Source organism: Dipodomys spectabilis, unplaced genomic scaffold (genome assembly GCF_019054845.1).
Source record: "Dipodomys spectabilis isolate Male_0828 unplaced genomic scaffold, ASM1905484v1 ptg000163l, whole genome shotgun sequence".
In the NCBI taxonomy this organism is placed as follows: Eukaryota; Metazoa; Chordata; class Mammalia; order Rodentia; family Heteromyidae; genus Dipodomys; species Dipodomys spectabilis.
This window is the reverse complement of record NW_024870840.1, coordinates 11,693,574-11,717,165: the sequence shown is the minus strand read 5'-3', so window position 1 is coordinate 11,717,165 and position 23,592 is coordinate 11,693,574. Positions and strand designations below refer to the sequence as shown.

The window sequence follows — 23,592 nt, the reverse complement described above, 5'->3', positions numbered from 1 at the left end:
CACACAAAACGACCATCTAAGGAAAACCGAGCAGGATATAGTTTGTGCTTTCAACTATGAAGAATCAAACTGCATTCACCTTATGAAGAACAGGCTACTCTCCAAAATAGCCTAAGCATTGTTGTAATAGTCTAGCTCCCCACCAAAAAATGGGGGGGCTGAGTTAAAGTCCACTATAATAACCTATCTGAGTTAAAGTCTATTATTATAACCTTCCTAAGAAACTTTGAAAAATTATCCATGGAGCAAAGTATTTATGTGAGTTCCAAGGCTTTATCTTAGGATAAAAAAAATAACACGGGTCTTTAACCTTAAAAGAACTGTGAGACAGGCTGGGAAGTTGGCTCAGTGGTAGAGTGCTTGCCTTGCATAAATGAGGCCCTGAGTTCGATTCCTCAATACCACATAAGCAGAAAAAAGCCAGAAGTGGTGCTGTGGTTCAAGTGGTAGAATGCTAGCCTTGAGCTGAAGAGCTGAGCGCAGCACCCAGGCTCAGAGTTCAAGCCCCACGACTGAAAAAAAAGAACTTTTCAGTTACCATCAATCAAGGCTTTTATTTAGAAATGTCTTTTAAATATCAAACTTCTCTTCACAGATGCTATGTCCATTTTCTTCATAATCTTCTCTTGTTACCACCATATCTTCAAAATCATCATTCTCTGATATCAATTTTCCACCTTCCCAGGAGTAAGTAATAGGGCTAAAAATAAGGTAAAATGAAGGACAAATTATTTTACATACATGAAGAACAAATGAAATGCCTGAAGCTGAAGTTAAAAAGTTGCAAATTCAACCCAATTTGAAGGAATATTGGAGAAGAGATAGAAATAAGAGTTTCACACAAGTAAACTCGAAAGGAATCTTAGTCACCACTACAAAAAAGTGAGGGATATGGGCGGGGGGAGGGTTCCCCTCTAGTCTCCCAATTCATAGATGCTCTATTTCTAATATAAAAAACAAGAATGCAAGACCAAGATGCCTAAAAGCAGGATCATAATTGAGCTTAACTTGTGTTGGTGGCAGATTCATCATCCAATTCTCTCAGCAAACCATAAAAGTTATTACACCTCTGATAGTTATCATACCTCCCATAGTTATTACACGTCCAATTTTATATATAGGAGAATGATGTTGAGAGAGGTTAAGTCTGGAACTAGGACTCAGCTCAGAACTGTGTTCACAGTCTGTGCTTTCCCTGCTACATTTGACTGCCTCTAATAAATGAAATACTTCAAAAATAACTCATGATAACCACATGGAAGGATATAGACAATAAATAAGACTAGATCAGCTACAGTATTTACTTTGGTTTAGCTATCTACAACCAAAGCTATACTTTCTTATAATGCAATTGTATTTCTATTGTTCCTCTTCCCCAACAGTTTCAAATCTGAAAAGGTAAAGAAAACAGTTTAAATGTTTTCTTTATATTTAATTCATTGCCTAACCTTTTATGAAATAGCTTCATTTATAACTTTATATATATTCTTTTTTCTGAGAGGAAAAAAACAACAGAAATATTAGAGCAATGGATTTGCCATCAATACATTGAATATTAAAGCTATTTCAGTGAATCCTTTGGCTGGTGATATGTATCTGGAAGACAAAAACCCAATATGCTTCCTATCTAAAGAGAGCATATGAACATTACTGCCTTTTTTTTTTTTTGGACGGTCATGGGGCTTGAACTCTGGGCTTGGGCGCTGTCCTTGTGCTCTTCAGCTCAAGGCGAGCACTCTACCACTTGAGCCACTTCTGGTTTTCTAGTGCTTTATTGGAGATAAGAGTCACATGGACTTTCGTGCCCGGGCTGACTTTGAACCGTGATCCTCATATCTCAGCCTCCTGAGTAGCTAGAATGACAGGCGTGAGCCACCAGTCCCCGGCTTTGAACATTACTAATTTAAAAAAAATTATTTCTGCCAGGTGCTGGTGGCTCACGCCTGCAATTGTAGCTACTCAGAAGGCTGAGATCTGAGGATCGTGGTTCAAAGCCAGCCCAGGCAGGAAAAGTCCATGAGACTCTTAGCTCCAATTATCCACCAAAAAACCAGAAGTGGCACTGTGGCTCAAAGTGGAGAGCAATAGCCTTGAGCAAAAAGAGCTCAGTGCCCAGGCCCTGAATTCAAGGCCCATGACTGACCAAAAAATAAAAATCATTCTTATATTTAAAATTCTGCTTTAGCTCTCTTTGCTTTCCAGCAGCCATGAGTTGTCAACTGTATCTCCATGCCACCATGGACTGAAACTATGAGCTAATACAAGTGTTCACTCTTAAAAAGAAAGGAAGGAAGGGAGGGAGGGAGAGAAGGAAGGAATGATTCTACTTTAAGTGTATAATTCTATAATTAACTAGAGTTAGATATATGGGGTTTTGTTTGCAATTCTGACATGACTGCCAGGATTTTATTATTTAGACATATCTTTTGGTAAGAACTCTTCACTCAAGGTAAAAGAACTGGGTTTTAATCTGGTCATTGCTGTTAACTCACTGCAATGAATGACACCTTATTTACAATGCAAAAGCACTTTTGGATGACCTGTAAGTCCTTACAACTCTAAAATCCAACTTAATCTTTTTATTTGCTTCTAACATGACAATGATAGTATCTTTGTTTTTCTCATAAATTGGATAGAAGGTAGATGAAAGTTTTATAACAGTGGGGAATGAACCTATGGCTTTCTGCATCCTAGGCAAGTGCTCTACTGCCTGACCATGCCCACAAGCCCAATATAAAATAGTTCTGAATTTTAAAAAAGGTCATTAGGTGGGTGCTGGTGGCTCACATCTGTAATCCTAACTACTCAGGAGACTGAGATCTGAGGATCACAGTTCAAAGCCAGCCTGGGTAACAAAGTCCATGAGACTTTTATTTATTTATTTATTTATTTATTGCCAGTTGTGGGGCCTGAACTCTGGGCCTGGGCACTGTCCCTCAGCTCTTCAGCTCAAGGCTAGCACTCTACCACTTGAGCCACAGAGCCACTTCCAACTTTTTCTGCTTTCTGTGGTGCTGAGGAATCGAACCCAGGGCCTCATGCATGCAAGGCAAGCACTCTACCACTGAGCCATCTTCTCAGCCTTGTCTATGAGACTCTTATCTCCAATTAACTACCAGAAAACCAGATGTTGTGCTGTGGCTCAAGTGGTAGAACACTAGCCTTGAGCTGAAGAACTGGGGGACAGCGCCCAGGCCCAGAGCTCAAGCCACATGACCAACAAAAAAAAAACAAAAAACAGGACTCTAACCATTCATACAATGAGACCAAAGGAGGATATCCTTAGGAGAAGATCACAAGGGCTCAATAGCTATGTGCTTATCATCATATAAAATTAAACACTGAAGTGAACTCCAAGAAATGGAAACAAAAGGTCTTTTTTTTTTGTGGGTTTTCTATTTTTTTTTCTGTCTTTCCCCTTCTGTTGCTGTTTTTATTGTTGTACCTTTTGTCTTGTAAGTACACTTGATTTGGGGAGAAGGAGAAGCACAGAAATGGTGAGACAAAGGGTGAACGAATTCAGCAGTGCTATTCATTAGACACCATGTTGGAAGTGAACTATACAACCTGGGGGGTCGGGAGCAAAGAAACGGGGAGAAAATGAGGGAGAGGGTGACACTGTCCAGAAAGAAATGTACTCAATACCTGACTTACGTAACTGTAACTCCTCTGCACATCACCTTTACAATAATTTTTTTTTTTTTTTGGGTCCGGTCATGGGGCCTGAACTCTGAGCCTGGGCGCTGTCCCTCAGCTCTTCAGCTCAAGGCTAGCGCTCTACCACTTGAGCCACAGCACCACTTCTGGCTTTTTTCTTTTTGCTTATGTGGTGCTGAGGAATGGAACCCAGGGCCTCTGGCATGCAAGGCATGCGCTCTACCACTGAGCCACCTTCCTAGCCCTACAATAATTTTTTTACATCTCTTAGAAACAAGGACTGATTTACTACAGGGAACTAATCTTATGTTAATTGATTACTCATTATATACCAAATATTGTTGCTGGTACTTCACATTTCATCCTATATTAACTCATGGAACATAAGGTTCATCATTTGCTTTAAACCAGCAGGCTTTAACTCAAGTTTTTCTACAGGCTACTGTATTTATAAGATAGCTTCCATGATTTTCTCCCATATAAACCAACACTTACTTTTCAGGCAGCACTACAGAAACATCATAGTCTGTTGGAGTGAGACATCGAACTTCTGAGTAAACCCGATCTCTAAATCCTGGGAAAAGGGAATTTCCTCCCGTCAAAACAATGTTCTTAAAAAAATGTGGCTGCATTTCTTTAAGAGAAAAAAGGAGAAAAAGGAAAAAGGGATTAGAAAAAAAATTATCTTTCTCAAAAGACTTTCTGGTTAAAGGTTTAGAGAACATCATTACTGGTGGGAAGTCATACAATTAAGACGTAATGAAGTTACTTATACTTAGATATTAAGTACAATAAAACATGAACTTACAGATCTTTGGAAGAAAAAACTAAGGTAAGTAAACTACTAGCTACTTATTATATGCACATATAAGCTACAAATAAATGAGAAACATTCAACAGCAGATATTTCAGTTATTTATAATCCATCTTCCCTAGAATAGAGTAGTTTTATTATAGCTGAGACTATATACTGTAAAAATTAAAAAGGTCTTTATTTGGTGGTACTGGAGTTTGGATTCAAAGCTGTGTGTGTGGCAAGCAGTGTCTACTACATAAAATATGCTCCCAACTCTTTTTGCCTTTATTATTTTTCCAATAGGGTCTCATTTTAACGCTGGCCTGGACCATGGTCTTATTTTTGCTTCCTGCACAACTGGGATGACAGGCATGCACTACCATGCCTAGCTTTTTCAATTGGCTGAGATGGGGTGTTATGAACTCTACCCAAGGTGGCCAGGAACCTTGATCCTCCAGAATAGATTTTCATAGCATTTTAAACATGCCAGTCCAAACTCTGTTACCTTCCTAAAACAGATAAATTCATTGCAAATAATTACCATAAAGGAAAGCACAAAAACAATCATCATCACTAATAACCTTTAAAGAAAGCATGTTGCAAATAATTATTAAAGTTACATGACAGCAAACGTTAAGAAACATAAAGCTAACCAGTACTGAAAGTCTATAGAACAACTGGGAACTGTGGCTGATGCCTATAGTTCTAGCTATTTAGGAGGCTGAGATCTGAGGATCACAGTTAGAAGCCAGTCCAAGCATGAAAGTCTAGGGGATTCTAATCTCCAATAAAACAGGAAAAAGCCAAAAGTAGAGCTGTGGCTCAAGTGGTACAGTGCTAATCTTGAGCAAAAAAAGCTTAGGGACAGCACCCAGGCCCTACAGTCAAACCCTAGTACAAGCACACACATGCAGAATCGACAGAGCACCACAGGAGACCACCAGAACTTCAAAAGTACTGGCCAGCCCACCTCATACTTCTGTTCAAAATAGTTTCCTTTTATCAGCATTGACTCTGAAACATAACATTAAACCAGTGTAGGATAAAATGTTGGGTATATCATGCTGTAACTTTATGTCAAATGTGAAATTAATATGAAAATATTTGTAAAATGTTAATAGCATTATGTGACTTGATTTTTTTTATTCTTATTGGTTGTTTTAATGAAAGGAAAGCACATTGGATATGTTAGATTTCTTAAGTTATTTCATACAAACTAGAAAGAGAACATAAAAAAAGTACTCTAAAAGCCCTAGGACATTATTTATTTAAATTGTGCTTCAAGATAACTCAGAAGTGGTCACTTCAAGCACCATACTCAAGTCTTATGTAGTTAGTTTTGTATGCTGTCCCAAATACAACCACAAGGCGAAATCAGTCCCATCAATTGCTGAGAAACATTAAATTGTTAAACTATAAATTTCTACTTTGGGTTAAAAGTTTTTGCTGAGTCTTGTGGTATACATCTGTAATTCTAGCTGGCAGTTGAGGCAGGAGGATCATGAGTTCAAGGCCAGCCTGGACTGCACACAAAGACACTGCCTCAAAAGGCACATGGTAGAAATTATGTGTGTGCGTGCGCACGCGCGCTTGTGTGTGTGTATGTGTGTGTGTGTGTGTGTGTGTAGGATATATGTGTATATATACCTATATATATATGCCTGTAATCCTAGTACTCCTAAGATACAGAGATGGAGGACTGAGGCAAAACCCAGTCAGAAAAGCCTGAAAAAAATGTATATATACATACTGTATATATATGTATATACTGTATATATAATCCTAGCTACTTAGGAAGCTGAAAGTTGAGAACTGAAGTTCAAAGCCAGCCTGCACAGATATATCCATGAGATAGACTGTCATCTCCAACTAACCAGCAAAAAGCCAGAACTAAAGGCATGGTTCAAATGACAGAGCACCAGCTATGAGTGATAAAGGGCCCTGAGTTCAAGCCCCAATACAAGCAAAGAAAAAAAAAGGCCCTGTCTCAAACAACTAACTCTTAAACTGAATATAATCCAAGATATATTTCTTTATGTTTAAACAAACCATGAAGAGATTTTCAAAATATAGGACAAAACATGAGATTTGGAAATCTACTGTTATCTGCTATTTCCTGCAATGGTTTTAGAAGAAATAGTGTTCGTAGGATTTTAGTTTTTAAAAATTATTCTTCAATATTTTACTCTAATTACTGAGGTACCTTCCGGTAAGTTTTGAATTGAATAGACGATAGCTTCTGGAATTCCCATTTCTTGAATGCCAATATCAGAAGGATTAAATAGTATTTCTGGAACAGCAAATCTCTCATTGGCCAGACGAAGAATCTGTTCCCCAGACTTGTATTTTCCACTCAACACCATCTCTTCCCTTGGCTTAAAGAAAAAAGGTTTAAGCTACATGTTCACATAACTAACAATTACTATCAGTACATAATTAATACTAATAACCATTTTCTTTTCTTTTCTTTTTTTGGCAGTCGTGGGGCTTGAACTCAGGGCCTGGAAGCTTTCTCAAGTCTTTTGCTCAAGGCTAGTGCTCTACAACTTTGAGCCACAGCTCCACTTCCTGTACCATTTTCTTGGAAATCTCAGGATTCCCAAAGGTAGAAAAACACGGTCTCTCCCACTGCCAAAATCACTCAACTCTTACTTATGCTAATGTGAGTATCCCCCAAAAGATAATCTAGCAGCTTTAATTCCAAACTTTTTTTGCAGTCTTGGGGGCTGAACTCAGAACCTTGCGTTTATTAGGCAGGAGTTCTACCACCTGAGCCACCCATTTATCTTCTTTTTGAATAGGCTGTTTTCCAGACAGGCTACACTGGACTGTAAGCCTCCCATTGGTGCTTCTCTTACACATAGCTTAGATAACAGTCATGTTACAGTTCCAAGCCAGTATGGACAAAAATAGGAAATTCACAGTCCAAGTTAGCTGAGGCATAAAGATAAACTGTATTATATAGTATATATAACATATAAAAAGATAAGTTATTAAGAGTAATGTAAGACAGGTACTAGTAGCTCATCAGAAGCTGAGATTTCAGGATTGAGATTTGAAGCCAGCCTAATTAAGTAGATAAACCCAAGAGACTAATTAACCACTAAAAAGCTAGAAGTGATGCTGTGGCTAAAGTGGTAGAATACTAGCCCTGTGCAAAAAAGCACACACACACACACACACACACACAAATAAATAGAGTAATATATAAGACCCAGCACTGGTGACTCATGCCTGTAATCCTAGTACTCAGGAGGCTGAGATACAGAGATGGAGGATTGAGGCAAGCCCCATCAGAAAAGCACATTAACCTCCATCAATGAAATAATCAGCAAAAAGCAGGGCTAAAGGCATGGCTCAAGGGATAGAATGCCAGCCTATCAAACCTAAGGCCCTGCATTGAACCTAAGTACTGCCAACAAATAAATAAATAAAAAAGATTAAGGTATATGAAGGATATTATTGGGCCCTTAACATAGTTACCCATTCTTGTTTGGATTTCAGCTTCATCAGACTTTTTTCCCCTGAATCCCAAATACAAACCCTCATATCTCTGCTATCACCCTATACTGTTCTCCACAACCTATGTTATTCTCCATCAAAGTATGAGGTATACAAGCATGTATTCAACAAATTCTTGAATGGCACACAACCAATGTGTATTAGGAATGTTACAAACATTGGGCTACTGAATTCTCACATGGTCCTGTAAAATGGGCCCATTTTCCTTTCCTTAATGACTTCACTGGGCTCACCAAGGTAATCCATATAGTCACCCAATATACACAGGAAATATCCCTCCCCTTATAGTGTCATTCTAAACTTCAGATTGAATGATTCAGATTTCTATAATGTGGAAAGTTTGTGTTCATAACATTATTCTTATTTTTTTTTCTGGAAAGCTGGGTGCTGGTGGCTCACACCTGTAATCCTAGGTAATCAGGAGGCTGAGATCTGAGGATTGTGGTTTGAAGCCAGCCTGGACAGAAAAGTCCCCATGAGACTCTTGCCTCCAATCAATTCTCAAAAACCGGAAGTGTTGCTGTGGCTCAAGGTGGTAGAGCACTAGCTTTGAGCAAAAAGAGCTCAGAGACAGCACCCAGGCCCAGAGTTCAAGCACTATGACCCACAAAACAAAAGAAACTCAGGGACAGAACCTAGGCCCTGGTTCAAGCCCCAGGACTGGCACCAAAAAAATTTCTTGGAGCCAGGCACTGGTGGCTCACAACTATAATCCTACCTACTCAAAGGCTGAGATCTGAGTATCAAGGTTTCAAGCAAGCCTTGGCAGGAAGTATGAGTCTGTGAACTTATCTCCAATTAACCACCAAAAATGGTTTAAGTGGAACTGTGGCTCAAGTGGTAGAGCAATAGCTCACAGACAGTGCCCAGACCCTTCTTGAGTTCAAGTCCTAGGACTGGCACACACAAATAAAGAATTCCTGGAAATTTCACAATATTCTAGGAAGAATAAGGTATACTATAAATTTCTTTTAGTCCAATTAAACTATTACTATAGTAACACAAAGATTATATATATATATATATATATATATATATATATATATATATTTTTTTTTTTTTTTTTTTTTTTTTTTTTTGTCAGCTGTGGGTCTTGAACTCTGGGCCTGGGTGCTGTCCCTGAGCTCTTCAGCTCAAGGCAAGCACTCTACCACTTGAGCCACTGCGCCACTTCCAGTTTTCTGGTGGTTAGTTGGAGATAAGAGTCTCAAAGACATTGCTGCTTGGGCCAGCTTTGAACCTCGATCAAGAATATTATTCTTCACAAAGAGTGTAGTCTTCCTTCTTATGAAGGATATTTCCTATAAATATACAAATGCATAAAGGATATAACTTATTTTGTTAATACTGAAAAACAACATGAGACATATACAAACTTGGGGAATTTCTGTTGATAAAACACAAGCTTAGCCAGGCACTGGTGGCTGTAATCGTAGCTACTCAGGAGGCTGAGACCTGAGGATCTCAGTTCAAAGCCAACCCAGGCAGGAAAGTCTGTAAGACTTTTTTTTTTTTTTTTCAGTTGTGGGGCCTGGACCCTGGGACTGGGCACTGTCCTTTAGCTCTTCAGCTCAAGGCTAGTACTCTACCAATTGAGCCAAAGTGCCACTTCCGACTTTTTCTGCTTATGTGGTGCCAGGGCCTCATGCATGCAAGGCAAACACTCTACCACTGCTTCCCACCTTCCCAGCTCCATGAGACTCTTATCTCCAATAAACCACCAGAAAACCAGAAGTGGTTCTGTGGCTCAAGTGGTAGAGCATTAGCCTTGAGCTGAAGAACTCAGGGACAGCACCCAGGCCTAGAGTCCAAGCCCCAGCACTAACAAAAAAAACAAACAAACATACAAACAAAAAACCACTAGCTTATCTATAGCCCTGATTTACAAAGAGGGATCAAATATCTAATGAGTGAAGAGGTAGCACTAGATGTCCTTTTTAAAGGGCAGCATTGAAGCCATTAAGTGTTAATGTGTAACCTGGTATATAACAGGTAGGGTTTTGTTGAAAGACTTTTTTGCTTTGTGTTTTGAGACAGGGGCTTGCTATGTAGACTTCAACAGCCTCAAATTTATGATTCACCTGCTTCTGTCTCCCATATGCTGGGATTACAGGCTTGTACCACCATACCCAGGTATGTATTGTTTTTAAAAGTATAATCCCAAAAAGTTCTTTTGCTCTTTTACAGACATGGACAAAGGAATTTGTAAGGGCTGTTAAAGTTATTTTAGTTGATGTAGTCTGTAGCTACTGAATAGTCTTCATCAATCTACTTTTAGTACCACTAAAGAAATGACCAATTGGGGCTGGGAAAGTGGCTCAGTGGTAGAGCGCTTGCCTTGCATGCCTGAGGCCCTGGGTTCGATTCCTCAGCACCACATAAGCAAAAAGAAAAAAGCCGGAAGTGGCGCTGTGGCTCAAGTGGTAGAGCGCTAACCTTGAGCTGAAGAGCTGAGGGACAGCACCCAGGCCCAGAGTTTAGGCCCCACAACTGGACCCAAAAAAAAAAAAAAAAAAAAACCAGTTGTTGTAACATTTCTGCAGTGATAATAATCATTAATGATTACTGTAATATTCTCAATTTAGGTCAGACAAATTTTGTAGACATCAGCTTTCTGATAAGACATTATCATGGAATTTCTTTTTTTTTTTTTTTTTGTCGGTCATGGGGCCTGAACTCTGGGCCTGGGCGCTGTCCCTCAGCTCTTCAGCTCAAGCCAAGCGCTCTACCACTTAAGCTACAGCGCCACTTCCGGTTTTCTGGTGGTTTATTGGAGATAAGAGTTTCACGGACTTTCCTGCCCCGGCTGGCTGGCTTAGAACCACGATCCTCAGATCTCAGCCTCCTGAGTAACTAGGATTACAGGTGTGAGCCACCGGCACCCGGCATCAGTTATAATCTACAACGATATTATAGACCTTATTATTTTATTGCTATTGTTCTTACTATTGCCAATAAAAAATCAAGGCTGCAAAGTTTCCCCAAAATTAATATATCTTATAATATATAACGTACATTTATATGTGTATATATGTACACATTATATAAAGTACATATAATGCATATCTATACACCAGTCTATGTGTGACATGTGGATAGACACAGACATGTGTGTCTACTTGCCTTGTGCATTCATTTTTTTGGCAGAACTGGGGATTGAACTCAAACCCTCTCCCATGACAGAAGACTATCACATGAGACATACCTCAGATCTTCTATTCTTTGTTTGTTTGTTTGTTTGTTTTTGTCAGTCGTGGGCGCTGTCCCTGCGCTCTTCAGCTCAAGGTGAGTGCTCTACCGCATAAGCCACAGCGCCACTTCTGGTTTCCTAGCGGTTTATTGGAGATAAGGGTCTCTCGGACTTTTCCTGACCGATCTGGCTTTGAACCAGGATCTTAAGATCTCAGCCTCCCAAGTAGCTAGGATTACAGGCATGAGCCACCAGCGCCCGGCAGATCTTCTGTTTTATATTTTGTTTTGTGACAGCACCTTTCTAACTTTGCCCATGCTTGGCTCTAACTCATGACCTTTCTGCCTCTACTTTCTGAGTCACTAAGAAGTATACCAATTTGAATAGCTAAAAATATTTGAGTAAATAATCAAAATCTGAATTCTAACAATAACCTAAATATAAAGCCTCTCAAATATTTTTTCAGGTTATATAATATTGTTTTTCTAAATTCATACTTAGCTCTTGTTGAAGTTACTGAATAACACCTAACAATGCACATAGTGAAGTACTAAACTCAAAAAACACATTTTAGAATTAGTCTTCCAAATGCAAAATGCTAACTTTCATACATGAGTTCAAACATGGACTGTGAATGAAGTATAAATCTTAAATTAACTCATGAACATTAAGCCACTGTCTTGTTATTTTTGCAGTTACTTGGGTTTGAACAGACATACTAAGTATAATTACATAAAACACAAGTATCTATCAGCTTAATACACTTTAAAAAAACAAGATTCCCTTTCTTCATTTAGTGTTACCATTTATAAGTCTTCCACTTTAATTTCATGAATGTATTCCTAATTAACATAATAATTCTTTATAGAATCAAAGTACCTATGGCTTCTAAATCATGTTTCTGGGATTTATCTATGTGGTCATGTACCTGTATTTCATTTTCACAATTATTTTCTTACATAAATGAATTTTTAAAAATTTCTTTCTATAACTGGATATGTAGACTGTTCTCAGATTTTTACCATTCTATGGTATAGTGTAATAAGTAGTATCATATGTCTCTTTATATTTCTTTTTGTTTGTTTGTTTCCCTGTCACTACAGTTTGAAGTCAGAGCCGGGGCACTGTAGCTTTTGTGCTCAAAGCTTGAGCTCTACCACTTGAGCCACAGCTCCAATTCCAGCATTCATTGGAGTTAAAAGTCTCATGAACTTTCCTGCCTGGTTGGCTTTGAACTATGATACTCAAATCTCAGCTTCCAGAGTAACTAGTGGCATGAGCCACTGGCATTCAACTCCCTTACATTTCTGATGAAACATTTTTTAACCTTCCAACAGTTTTCATCAAGGCAGTAAGTAGATGGCAAACTTTGTATTCATTAAACACAGACCTGTCTTTACCTGAGCTGGTCAAAGACAAAACAGAATTACTTAATTTTGAAATACAAGAGAAGCTGTTTCTCAACACTGAGTGCATTAGATTTTGCCCTTTACAATTGACATGCTCATTCCATCAGGCTAAACATGACTAACATTCAGTCCTGGGTCAGCTTTGTCAACCATTTTCACAACAGGAAAAACACCTGGATTTAAAATAATTCTTAAGTAAACAGAAAAGGCTGAGTCATGATATAGGTAACAATCTTATTTATCTCCAATATTTATCTCATGTGCTGTGATTTGGCTAATAGTTCTTTGTCTAAATAAATTTAGTAAGAAACCTATTAGTCAAACTTACATACTTTTATCTTGTGAAATGGCCACCAGGAAGGCAGTCAATCACAATTGGGTTAGGCCTGTCAACTCCAGCTAGATGACAAATGCTTTTCAATTCTGATTGAGGTAGTCACTTAAAGAGGTTTTTCAAAAATTACCTTACAGAAGCCCTTTTTAATTGTACTGAAATCAGGTAAAACATAGTCTATCATTACTGTATTATCTTCTCCTTTTAACCTATAAGACAAAAAAAAAAATTTATAAACTATTTCAATTATATGCAATATCACCCAAAGTCAATATTACAATTATACATACTTTGCGATATCCATGTCTCTGTAAAAATCCTGAGACACATAGCATACATCTTCTTTCACCTGATTAATCACATGTGTTTCATCCATAACATGTAACTGCCTACAGGAAATAGAAATTATAAAATATGAAATGGAAAAAATTTGAATATAACTTATAATGGTCATTTAAAATATTTTCTTGGAATTATATTTCCAAGTAACTGGTTTTTGAAATATTACATTCTTGAATGTGTAACATACTTTTTTTTTTTGGTCATGGGACTTGAACTCTGAGCCTGGGTGCTGTCCTCGCACTCTTCAGCTCAAGTCGAGCGCTCTACCGCTTGAGCCACAGCACTACTTCTGGTTTTCTAGTGGTTTATTGGAGATAAGAGTCGCACGGACTTTCCTGCCTGGGCTAGCTTTGAACCGAGATCCTCAGATCTCAGCCTCCTGAGTAGCTAGGATGACAGGCGTGAGCCACCGGCGCCCAGCTGTAAAAATACATTTAATTGTATTTTATTTTGTCTCTTCCTTTTTGTTAGTGGGGATCAAACCCAGGACACTACTTGCTAAACAAGTGCTTCACCATTGTGCTACATTCCATACCTAAAATACTCTTAATTTTATAAAAATACTCTAGTGTATACTTAATCTGCACATTATTCCTTGAAAGGAAGTTATTAGTTTATTTTTAGATAAAGAAATTGGAAATAAACCCAAGCACTGGTGGATCACATGTGTAATTCTAGCTACTCAGGAACCTGAGATCTGAGGATCACTGTTCAAAGCCAGCCCACGTAGGAAAGTCCATGAGACTCTTATCTCCAATTAAACACCAGAAAACTGGAAGTGGTGCTATGGCTTAAAGTGGTAGAGTGCTAACCTTGAGCGAAAAAAGCTCAGGGACATTTTGCAAGCCCTGAGTTCAAGCCCCATGACCAACAGCAACAACACAAATTTCAAGAACACCTATCTAGTGAGTACTAGATTTTAGGAAAGGTTTGGGATAAAGGACAGTTAGTCTTGTCTTGGGGGTGCAGCTGAATAAGAGGAACAGTTTGTTTGGATTTCTGTTTTGCTTTTTGTTTTGTTATCTTTGTTTTTGATATGTAAAGTTCATTCTCAACCCCCTACGCTTACAAAGAATCAAAGCCAAGGAATACCTGTAAGATATGATCTCCTTCAGATGGTTGGTTAAGAGTTTACCTCCCACATTTATCCTATAAGGGGAGAATTCAATCTTAGTTCAGTTTTCACACAATTCACCCTAAGAAATTATATGAATTAAGAAATAATATGAAAATTAAATGCAACTCACCGAATAATTGCTTCTTTTTTCTTTTTACTTCTACAGTAAGGAACTATATGTGTAAAGGAATACCCACTGTCTACAATGATGCAACATAATTCTGAAGGATTATCTCGGAAATATCGATGTGCGCTGAGAGCCCCAGCTATTAAGAATTACAAACATTTTAAAAATATTAGCAACATTAAGTAAATGTATACCACTAACTTATAGACAAGCAGCAAACTAAGGCAAGCGCAAAAACAAAACAAAAAGTTATGTTCACAAATCTCACAAGATCTCTATAAGTTTAAAAAAATTAAGTCACATTTATCTGGTAAACATAAAAAATTGTGATCAGTTTTTTTAAATGTAAATTTTTTAGCATAATGCAGTTGTTAATTACTGAGCATTTACATGCCAGACTCTATTCTACACTCTAGATAAGCCAGGCACTAGAGGCTTACACCTTGAATACTAGATACTCAGGAGGCTGAGATATGAGGACTGAAGTTTTAAGACAGCCTGAGCAGACAAAGCTAAGAGACTCTTACTTTCAGCTAACCATCAAAAAGCCAGTAGAGGTATGGCTCAAGTGGTAGAGTGCTAGACATGAAGGAAAAAGCTGAGAGGACAAGAACCTAAGTTCAAGCCCCAGTACACACACACACACACACACACACACACACACACACACACACACACACACACACACACACACAAACTCTATACAGTTGATGCGTTCTAAAACTTGTAATTGTGTATGTATATAAGCATATACATGTGGGGTTTGTTGTTTCTTTTTTTTTTTTTTGGGTCCGGTCGTGGGACCTGAACCCTGGGCCTGGGCGCTGTCCCTCAGCTCTTCAGCTCAAGGCTAGCGCTCTACCACTTGAGCCACAGCACCACTTCTGGCTTTTTTCTTTTAGCTTATGTGGTGCTGAGGAATCGAACCCAGGGCCTCATGCATACAAGGCAAGGACTCTACCGCTGAGCCACCTTCCCAGCCCCTGTTATGTTTGTTTCTGTGGGAAACTGCACCATGGGCAAGTAAAGGTAAATAATCAAAGCAGTATCTTTGGAGCAGGGTTTTTCCACCTTGGATCCACAAAACACTTTGGGTCAGCTAACTCCTTTATCATCTATAACCTGCATCTATTCAATACCAGTAGTACTCTACCAATTAGGTAATGTCTACAGCACCGTCAAACATTTCCTGGGACCAAAATCTCCACTGGCTGACAACACTTCTGGAGATTATCCTTTTAACTGTTTAAGTCTACATGACTTAAATTCTGTAAGCTAATTAAAGACTTTCAGTGTACCTGATCAGGTAATACAATAATTCCCTTTAATATACTTGCTTCTAGATATTAAGATTCTTTTCACTTACATTGGCAGACAAAAGTGGTTCACCTTATTTGAAATAATAATGGCACCAGGTGCCAGTGGCTCATGCCTATAATCCTAGCTACTCAGGAGACTGAGATCTCAGGATTGAGGTTCAAAGCCAACTGGGGCAGGAAAGTCCATAAGACTCTTATCTCCAACTAACCACCAGAAGACAGAAGTGGTACTGTGGCTCAAGTGATAGAGCACTAGCCTTGAGTGGAAGAGCAGAGGGACTGTGCCCGGGCCCAGAGTTGAAGCCCCACAATTGACAAAAAAAAAAAAAAGAAGGAAAAATGGCAAGCTTTTCATTAACAGAAAGATAACTAGTTTAGAAAAATCTTTCAGAGATTAGAAATATGTGGCTAGTAACTTCATTTGAGAGAAATATCAGTAAAAAAAAAAACTGATTAAGTCTGATTATATCATATCTAAGGATCTAGTTTTAAAATTCCATGTTTTGTAGTATGTGGGATTTCACGTTTCTTCACCCCATTCATATTAATATCCATATTCACAAAATTCAATTTCAATGAAAACTTTAATTCACCATTTACTCTTAATACTGCTTGGAATTGGTATTCTTCAAATAGAATTTCATTCATTGATTCTTGAATTGAAGTGAAGTTAAAATATGGTTCTGTGATAATAATATTCGTATCTAAAAAATCAACCTACAGGAGAAAAGAAAAACAAAAGTTTTCTAATTTGTAATTATATATGCATATATAATATATATCTCAACACAATATGTATATACATACGTGTATACTCACAAAATTACTTCTCACAACAATCCTACTGATTATTATTCTCATTAATATATGACCGAATTGAGGCATAGAAAAGTTGATTAAATTACGTACATCCTATAGCTACTTAGGGTAGACATAGGATTTGAACTCAAGAGTGTATACTACAAAATCTAATCACTCAACTAATAATGCAAACCTCTCTCTCTTAATGATAGCAGTAATAAATGGAACTGTCAAGTTGTTAAAGATTAATTATGCAAAAGTAACAAACTACAGTGTAGCCATTCTTATTTTGAACCCTGCTTCCAAGTGATAGTGAAAATCATCATGTCCACATAACTAGTCCTGATACTTTCCACCAGCTGAGCCAGAGCTCCTTTGTCCTCCAAGATAACTTGTGTGAAAGATGGTGGTATAAGTCTGCCTTTGAAAGAGACTCTTCACCAGCAGTCCTCCTATACTACCTGCACCAGACTCATTTTGTGGGGACATTCTCTTTGCAAGCAGCCGTCTTCTTGGCCCAGGCCAGTACGTCTGCTTTGTTTCTGATTTAGAGGACAGCTTAAGAAGTCAAGTAGTAGTGGGCAGTCCAAAGCATAGGTAAACTGGTTCATCATAAGACACACTTTCAGGCACTAACTGAGGAGAGCCTTCTGTCACTGTAATAGGGCCATTTGACAAGTAGCTGAGGTCTCTTTTGGGTTTAAATGTCCTTGCCCAAAGCCTAACTTAATAGACCCTTTCTCAAACAGGAGATTATCATGTTGTTGGCCTACTTCATGACAGCATTTGGGGCTACCTTCTGTTCCTTGAGCTTTTCTAAGCAATTTGTATAGCTGGAGAATAGCACTCTCCACATTCTTGAAATGTATTAAAATTTGAAAATTCTTTCAGTGTAAATCTAGACACACTATAGAAACTAAAAGCAAAAAATTTTCTACAACATCTACATATTCGAGTATGTGAGCCAAACTATTTTACTCTGAAAATTAAATGATATAGTAAACCTGTCTAATAATAATTTAGGGATGTAGCTCAGAGGTAGAGTTCTTGCCTAGTATGTAGAAGGCCCTGAGTTTGAACCTTAGCACCTAACAGAGGGACTGGAGTAGAAATCTGAACTAAAATTGCAGTACAGACTATTCCCTACTCAACCTATAGTTTTTGTTTTGCCAGTCCTAGGGCTTGAACTCCGGGCCTGAGCACTGTCCTTGAGCTTTTGTGCTCAAGACTAGGGCTCTACCATTTGAGCCACAGCTCTACTTCTGGCTTTTTGTGATTAGTTGGAGATAAGTTCCACAGACTTTTCTGCCCAGGCTAGCTTTGAACCGTGATCCTCAGATCTCAGCCTCGTATATTCAACTTAATGTCTAACATGGAAATTTTTTTCATTTTCATTTATTATTTAGAATATCAAGCCTAGGCAAAACTATATTTGTGACTTAAAATATGTACTGATAATGTTGATAGTTTTATAACTCTAAAAGTATAAATTCCAATATTTCATTTGAATTACACAGAAATAGACACCTTTGAATACATACTCTTAATTTCTTACCTGATACATTTCTTTTCCAAAAAGGTAATCCCATACTTGTCGCTGAACATCCCAATTCACCAAATAGCCCTAAAATTTGATAAGTAAACATATTCATCATAATTATTTGAAAAGTTTTTAACAATCAAAAATTTTTTTTTTTTTTTTTGTCAATCATAGGGCTTGAACTCTGGGCCTGGGTGCTGTTTCTGAGCTCTTCAGCTCAAGGTGAGGACTCTACCACTTGAGCCACTGCACCACTCCCAGTTTTCTGATGGTTTATTGGAGACAAGAGATCTCAGGGACTTTTCTGCCCAGACTGGCTTTGAACTGCGATCCTCAGATCTCAGCCTCTTGAGTAGCTAGGATTATAGGCGTGAGCCACCAGCATGGTCATTTATTTTTACATGACGATATAATTTCAATTTTAGGCTTTAGTTAGATATTAGTTAATTTTTAAGTCAATTATTTTTAGAGAGCTAAAAATATTTTCCTAATATGCAATATTAAAAAGTGTCTTCAAAGCTAGGAACCAGTAGCTGATACCTATAATCCTAGCTACTCAGGAGGCTGAGACTTGAGTATTACAGTTCAAAGTAAGATTGGGCAGAAAAGTCCATGTGACTTTTATCTCCAATTAACCACCAAAAAGCCTGAATTAAGCTGAAGCGCAAATGGTAGAGCACTAGCCTTGGGCAGAAAAGCTCAGGGACAGCACCTAGGCCCTGAGTTCATCTCAGGACTGGCACACACAGACACATACACAAATTGTCATCAAATCAGGTTTATAATGCTACATGATATATGTATTATGTATATATAATACCTTTTGAAAAGGAAGGATATAAAACAGTCCTGAGGGGTCTTTTATTTCATCTATCTGGTTAGCAGTAAAAGTTTTAAGACGTGCAGTTTTTGACCTGAACTGACAATTAGGAATAACCCTGGAAACAAAGAAACAAGACAATTATCACTTAAATATTTAGTTCTCAAAATTACCATCACTTAATCACTAATGCTAAAAGATTAGTATATACAAAACTAATTATTCTCATTTTGCCTTTAAATAAATAGAAAATGGGGCTGGGAAGGTGGCTCAGTGGTAGAGCGCTTGCCTTGCATGCCTGAGACCCTGGGTTCGATTCCTCAGCACCACATAAGCAAAAAGAAAAAAGCCGGAAGTGGTGCTGTGGCTCAAGTGGTAGAGCACTAGCCTTGCACTGAAGAGCTGAGGGACAGCACCCAGGCCCAGAGTTCAGACTTCAGGCCCCACGACCAGACCCAAAAAAAAAAAAAGAAAAAGAAAATATGTCTTTAATTGAACAGGTTCTATATTGGACTCTGTTTCTCTCAAATAATTTTTTTTTTTTGTTTTTGTCGGTCATGGGGCTTGAACTCTGGGACTGGGCATTGTCTCTCAGCTCTTCAGCTTAAGGTAAGCACTCTAACACTTGAGCCAAAGTGCCAATTCCAGTTTTCTGGTGGTCAATTAGAGATAAAGAGTCTCACAGACTTTTCTGTTGGGGCAGGTTTTGAACCGAGATTATCAGATCTCAGCCTCCTGAGTAGCTAGGATTATAGGCGTGAGCCACTGGCACCCAGCTCTCAAATAATTTTTAAGAAATCCTTAGAGGTGGGTACTAGTTTTGCAATTTCAGACTTAATGCCAGGTCCTAGTCTTAATGTGAAAATTCTTTGTGCCATTCTGATAAAAAAAATATCCACAAGTTCAAACTTCTGGCATAAAATTAAGTTGCATGAAGCCAAAGATTTTAAAGAACTAGAATGGCATTAGGATACAGGAAATCGAACTACTTTTTTTTTTTTTGGTCGGTTGTAGGGCTTGAACTCTGGGTGTGGGCACTATCCCTGCACTCTTCAGCTCAAGGCGAATGCTCTACTGCTTGAGCCACAGCACCACTTCCAGTTTTCTGGTGAATAACTGGAGATAAGAGTCTCAGGGACTTTTCTGCCTGGGCTGGCTTTGAACCGAGATCCTCAGATCTCAGCTTCCTCAGTAGCTAGGATTACAGGCATGAGCCACCAGCCCCTGGCTTGAACTACTTTTAAATATTGTTACCACCCACTATGAGTTTACAAGCTAGGTGGGAAGACAAATTAGAGCCATTATCATATGTTGGGATAACAAAAGTGTTTTTGTTTATTTCACTTACTATACTATTGAGTTTCTTTACATGTTTAAATATTCTTTGAGGACATAATTTGTACAAACTCCATAAGCAGGGACCTGCAATCAGCTTTTTGAGAAGCTAAGTCAGGAGGGCAGCATAGACAACAACAAAAAGAGCTGGAGGTGTAGCCGGGCAGTAGAACTCTACAAATTAAAGAAGCTACATGGTTGCCAATCTCAGTTTCACATTAATGTACTTAACCAATTTGCTACTGCTTATTATTTAGCTTGTATCCTTAAAAAAAACCTAATGTATAAATTGTCTACAAAAATCAGTTATTTATTCAAACACGGATGTTCTACTTCTTATGGAAACCACTGCAGTAGTTTCTGTTTAGTTAACCTCATCAACCAGATCAGTGATCAAATCCTAAAAAGTCTGTAAACCCTGAGACAATGGCTTTTAGACTATTGTGGATCACAGAACCTTTTGAAGATCCAGTGAGGGCTGGGAAGGTGGTTCAGTGGTAGAGTGCTTGCCTTGCATGCATGAGGCCCTGTGTTCGATTCTTCAGCACCACATAAGCAGAAAAAGCTGGAAGTGGCGCTGTGGCTCAAGTGGTAGAGTGCTAGCCTTGAGCTGAAGAGCTGAGGGGCAGTGCCCAGGCCCCACAACCGACCAAAAAAGATCCAATGAGACCTATAATCGCCTTGCAGAAAATGCTTAGACACCCAGAATAATGCCCACGTGTTCTGAAGGATCTTGAACTTTCTGCTTCCTGACAAAGGAGACCAGAAGCCTAATTGCGTATTTGTTTCTCGTTACGAAATAAAACATAGATCTCACTTGCAAAGCCGCGCAGCCTCGGAAACTAAAAAGCACCATCCATTCTAGCTCAAGCATGACAACCGACTACGCAGCTCCAACCCGAGCGTCCCACCAGCCCGGCTGGGGGCCACACGGGGGCGTTTGCAACACACGGAAGTCCGTAGACAAAGCGTAGCCCCTGGCATACAACGCCTTGTCCTTCCGAGAAGGTTAACACTTACGACACATTTTCATGGCTGTAACCGATTTTGGCGTTGTAGGCTCCGTTATCCAACACTAAAGTCGTCATTTCGGTGCAATGGGATCAGTCTCTTTCCGACCTGTCTGCTCAATCCCTTTCCGGTACTCTATGGTTTCCCCCCACCCCCGGGGAGGCGGAGCTAGAGCGCGCGCTTCCGGTTACCATAGCAACAGAGGACGCCGGAAGCCGAGGCGGCAGAGTCTGGAAGGTTGTCAGCTGGGGTCTGCTGTTTCCAAGTCAAACCGTGTTTGGACGATGGAGAAAGACTCCAGAAGAGGAGAAACTGCTAAATACATTGTCTTCCCATTTCGTTTTCTTTGTTGTGCAGATTAGGCCAGCAAGTTCCTTCTCTCTGTGTGCGTCTTCGAAGTGTATCGTTCAAACAGTGATGTTTTTTGAAGAAATAAAGAGCAGAACCGTATGCAGCTTGGAATTGGATGTGAGATGTCTCCCACCTCGTTTTCTAACCTGCCCATCCAATTGTAAGATTCAGCCACCACGACTTGTATATGTGTTTTTCCATCGACCATTTTTCTGTGGGGGGCGGGAGGATGGACTGGAGATTCCTACATACTAGCAAGTGCTCTATGACTTGCACCATGCTTCGCAGTCCTTTGGGGCATATTTTCGTTTTCTTTGTATCAGTACTGGGCTTGAACTCACAGCTTCGCACTCTCACTTGCAGCTGGGGAACTGCTTTTCTTTTCCTTTCTTTTTTCTTTGTATCTGTAGCAGGGCTTGAACTCAAGGTCTTAAAATCTCACTTGGCTTCCCCCGCCCCCTTTCCCCCCCCCCCCCCCACCCCTTAACCAGTCTGGCATTGTGCTGGTTAAGTGGAAATGGAGTCTTGGAAACTCCACAGCTTCAAAGCTTGAAACTTTAAACCTCTAGGTCTCAGCCATTCCCCCCCCCCCCCACACACACACACACACACATACAGTAGCTAGTATCAGAAGCATGAACCAACACCTAGGCTGAGTTTCCTGTTTGCTTTTTTTTTTTTTTTTTTGTCGGTCATGGGACTTTAACTCTGAGCCTGGGTGCTGTCCCTCAACTCTTGAGCTCAAAGAGAGCACTCTACCACTTGAGCCACAGCGCCACTTCCGGTTTTCAGGTGGTTAATTGCAGATGAGTCTCATGGACTTTCCTGCCTGGGATGGCTTTGAACCACGATCTTCAGATCTCAGCCTCCTAAGTAGCTAGGATTACAGGCTTGAGCCACTGGCTACTGGTCTGTTTGCTTTTTAATTTACATTCACATTTCCCTTGCTTTATTCTTCAAGACTTAGTTTTCGTGTCTTATCTGAAGAAAGCTGCTCACATCAAACATGCTCCCTCTTAATTCTGATTCATGGCATTAGATGTTCTCTTTACTATTCCTTTCATATACCAGTTATTCATAATGGTAAGTGAATTTTGGATTGGAAGCCAGACTACCACAAAATTGCTGTGTAGCCTTTAGCAATGAAGATGAGAAAGATTAATACTATCATGGTATTTACCATGAGAGAGTAAGCTGTTCCAATAGCTTTACACACATTAATTTCATCATTCAATTCTGTGAGCTAAACAGTTGAGTGCAACCTCTAAATTTAAACATTTAAAGTGAAATTCTGTAGTATTTTCTCATTATTTTTATGTTTTTCTTTACTGTGAAGAATAATTTATGCCTCTGTTTTTTCTAATCTCTGTAGTGAATTGCCTGTGTATATGTCTTTGAATATTATTATTAAGTGATAGTTCTTGGAGAAAATAAAGTTCATAGTGCTAGAGGAGTATCAATACCAAATTTCAAATTCTACTACAAAGTCACAGTAACCAAAACAGCTTGGTGTACTGAACAGACCTGAGGACCAATGGAATAGAACTGAAAACCCAGAAATGAACCTACAGACCTACAGCCATGTAATCTTTGATAAGGGAGCTAAAAAAAAATGGAATAGAAGAAACACAGACTCTTCAGTATATGGGGCTGGCAAAATTAGTTAAACACCTGTAGAAAACTGAAGCTAGATCCTTATATATCACCCTACACCAGAATCAACTCCAAATGGATCAAAGACTTCAAAGTCAAAGCAGACACCCTGAAAACATTACAGGAAGGAATAGGAAAAACTCTCAGGCTCAACCTTTCTAGCCATAAAAGAAATGCAGATCCACCTCACCCCAGTTAGAATGGCTATAATCAAGAACTCTAATAACAACAGATGCTGGAGGGGATGTGGACAGAAGGGAAACTTATT

General features: G+C 39.0%; 1 protein-coding gene across 4 annotated transcripts; it reads right to left on the bottom strand.

Moving 5' to 3' along the window:
- Positions 1–534: 534 nt before the first annotated feature.
- On the bottom strand, positions 535–21,462 carry Actr6 (actin related protein 6). 4 transcript variants are annotated; one of them, XM_042693026.1, is made up of 11 exons: positions 21,330–21,462; positions 18,975–19,092; positions 18,170–18,238; positions 16,407–16,530; positions 14,498–14,633; positions 14,343–14,399; positions 13,199–13,297; positions 13,039–13,117; positions 6,657–6,828; positions 4,153–4,291; positions 535–700 (listed from the first exon to the last, which is right to left on the bottom strand). In XM_042693026.1, exons 1-11 carry the CDS (start codon positions 21,395–21,397, stop codon positions 571–573), a joined length of 1,191 nt encoding a protein of 396 aa, XP_042548960.1. In that variant the 5' UTR covers positions 21,398–21,462; the 3' UTR covers positions 535–570. The 4 variants fall into 4 exon arrangements, with proteins under 4 accessions (XP_042548960.1, XP_042548961.1, XP_042548963.1 ...); XM_042693027.1 differs by lacking the exon at positions 18,975–19,092 and having other exon boundaries at positions 18,156–18,238; positions 21,330–21,444; XM_042693029.1 differs by lacking the exon at positions 18,975–19,092 and having other exon boundaries at positions 21,330–21,360.
- Positions 21,463–23,592: the final 2,130 nt, after the last annotated feature.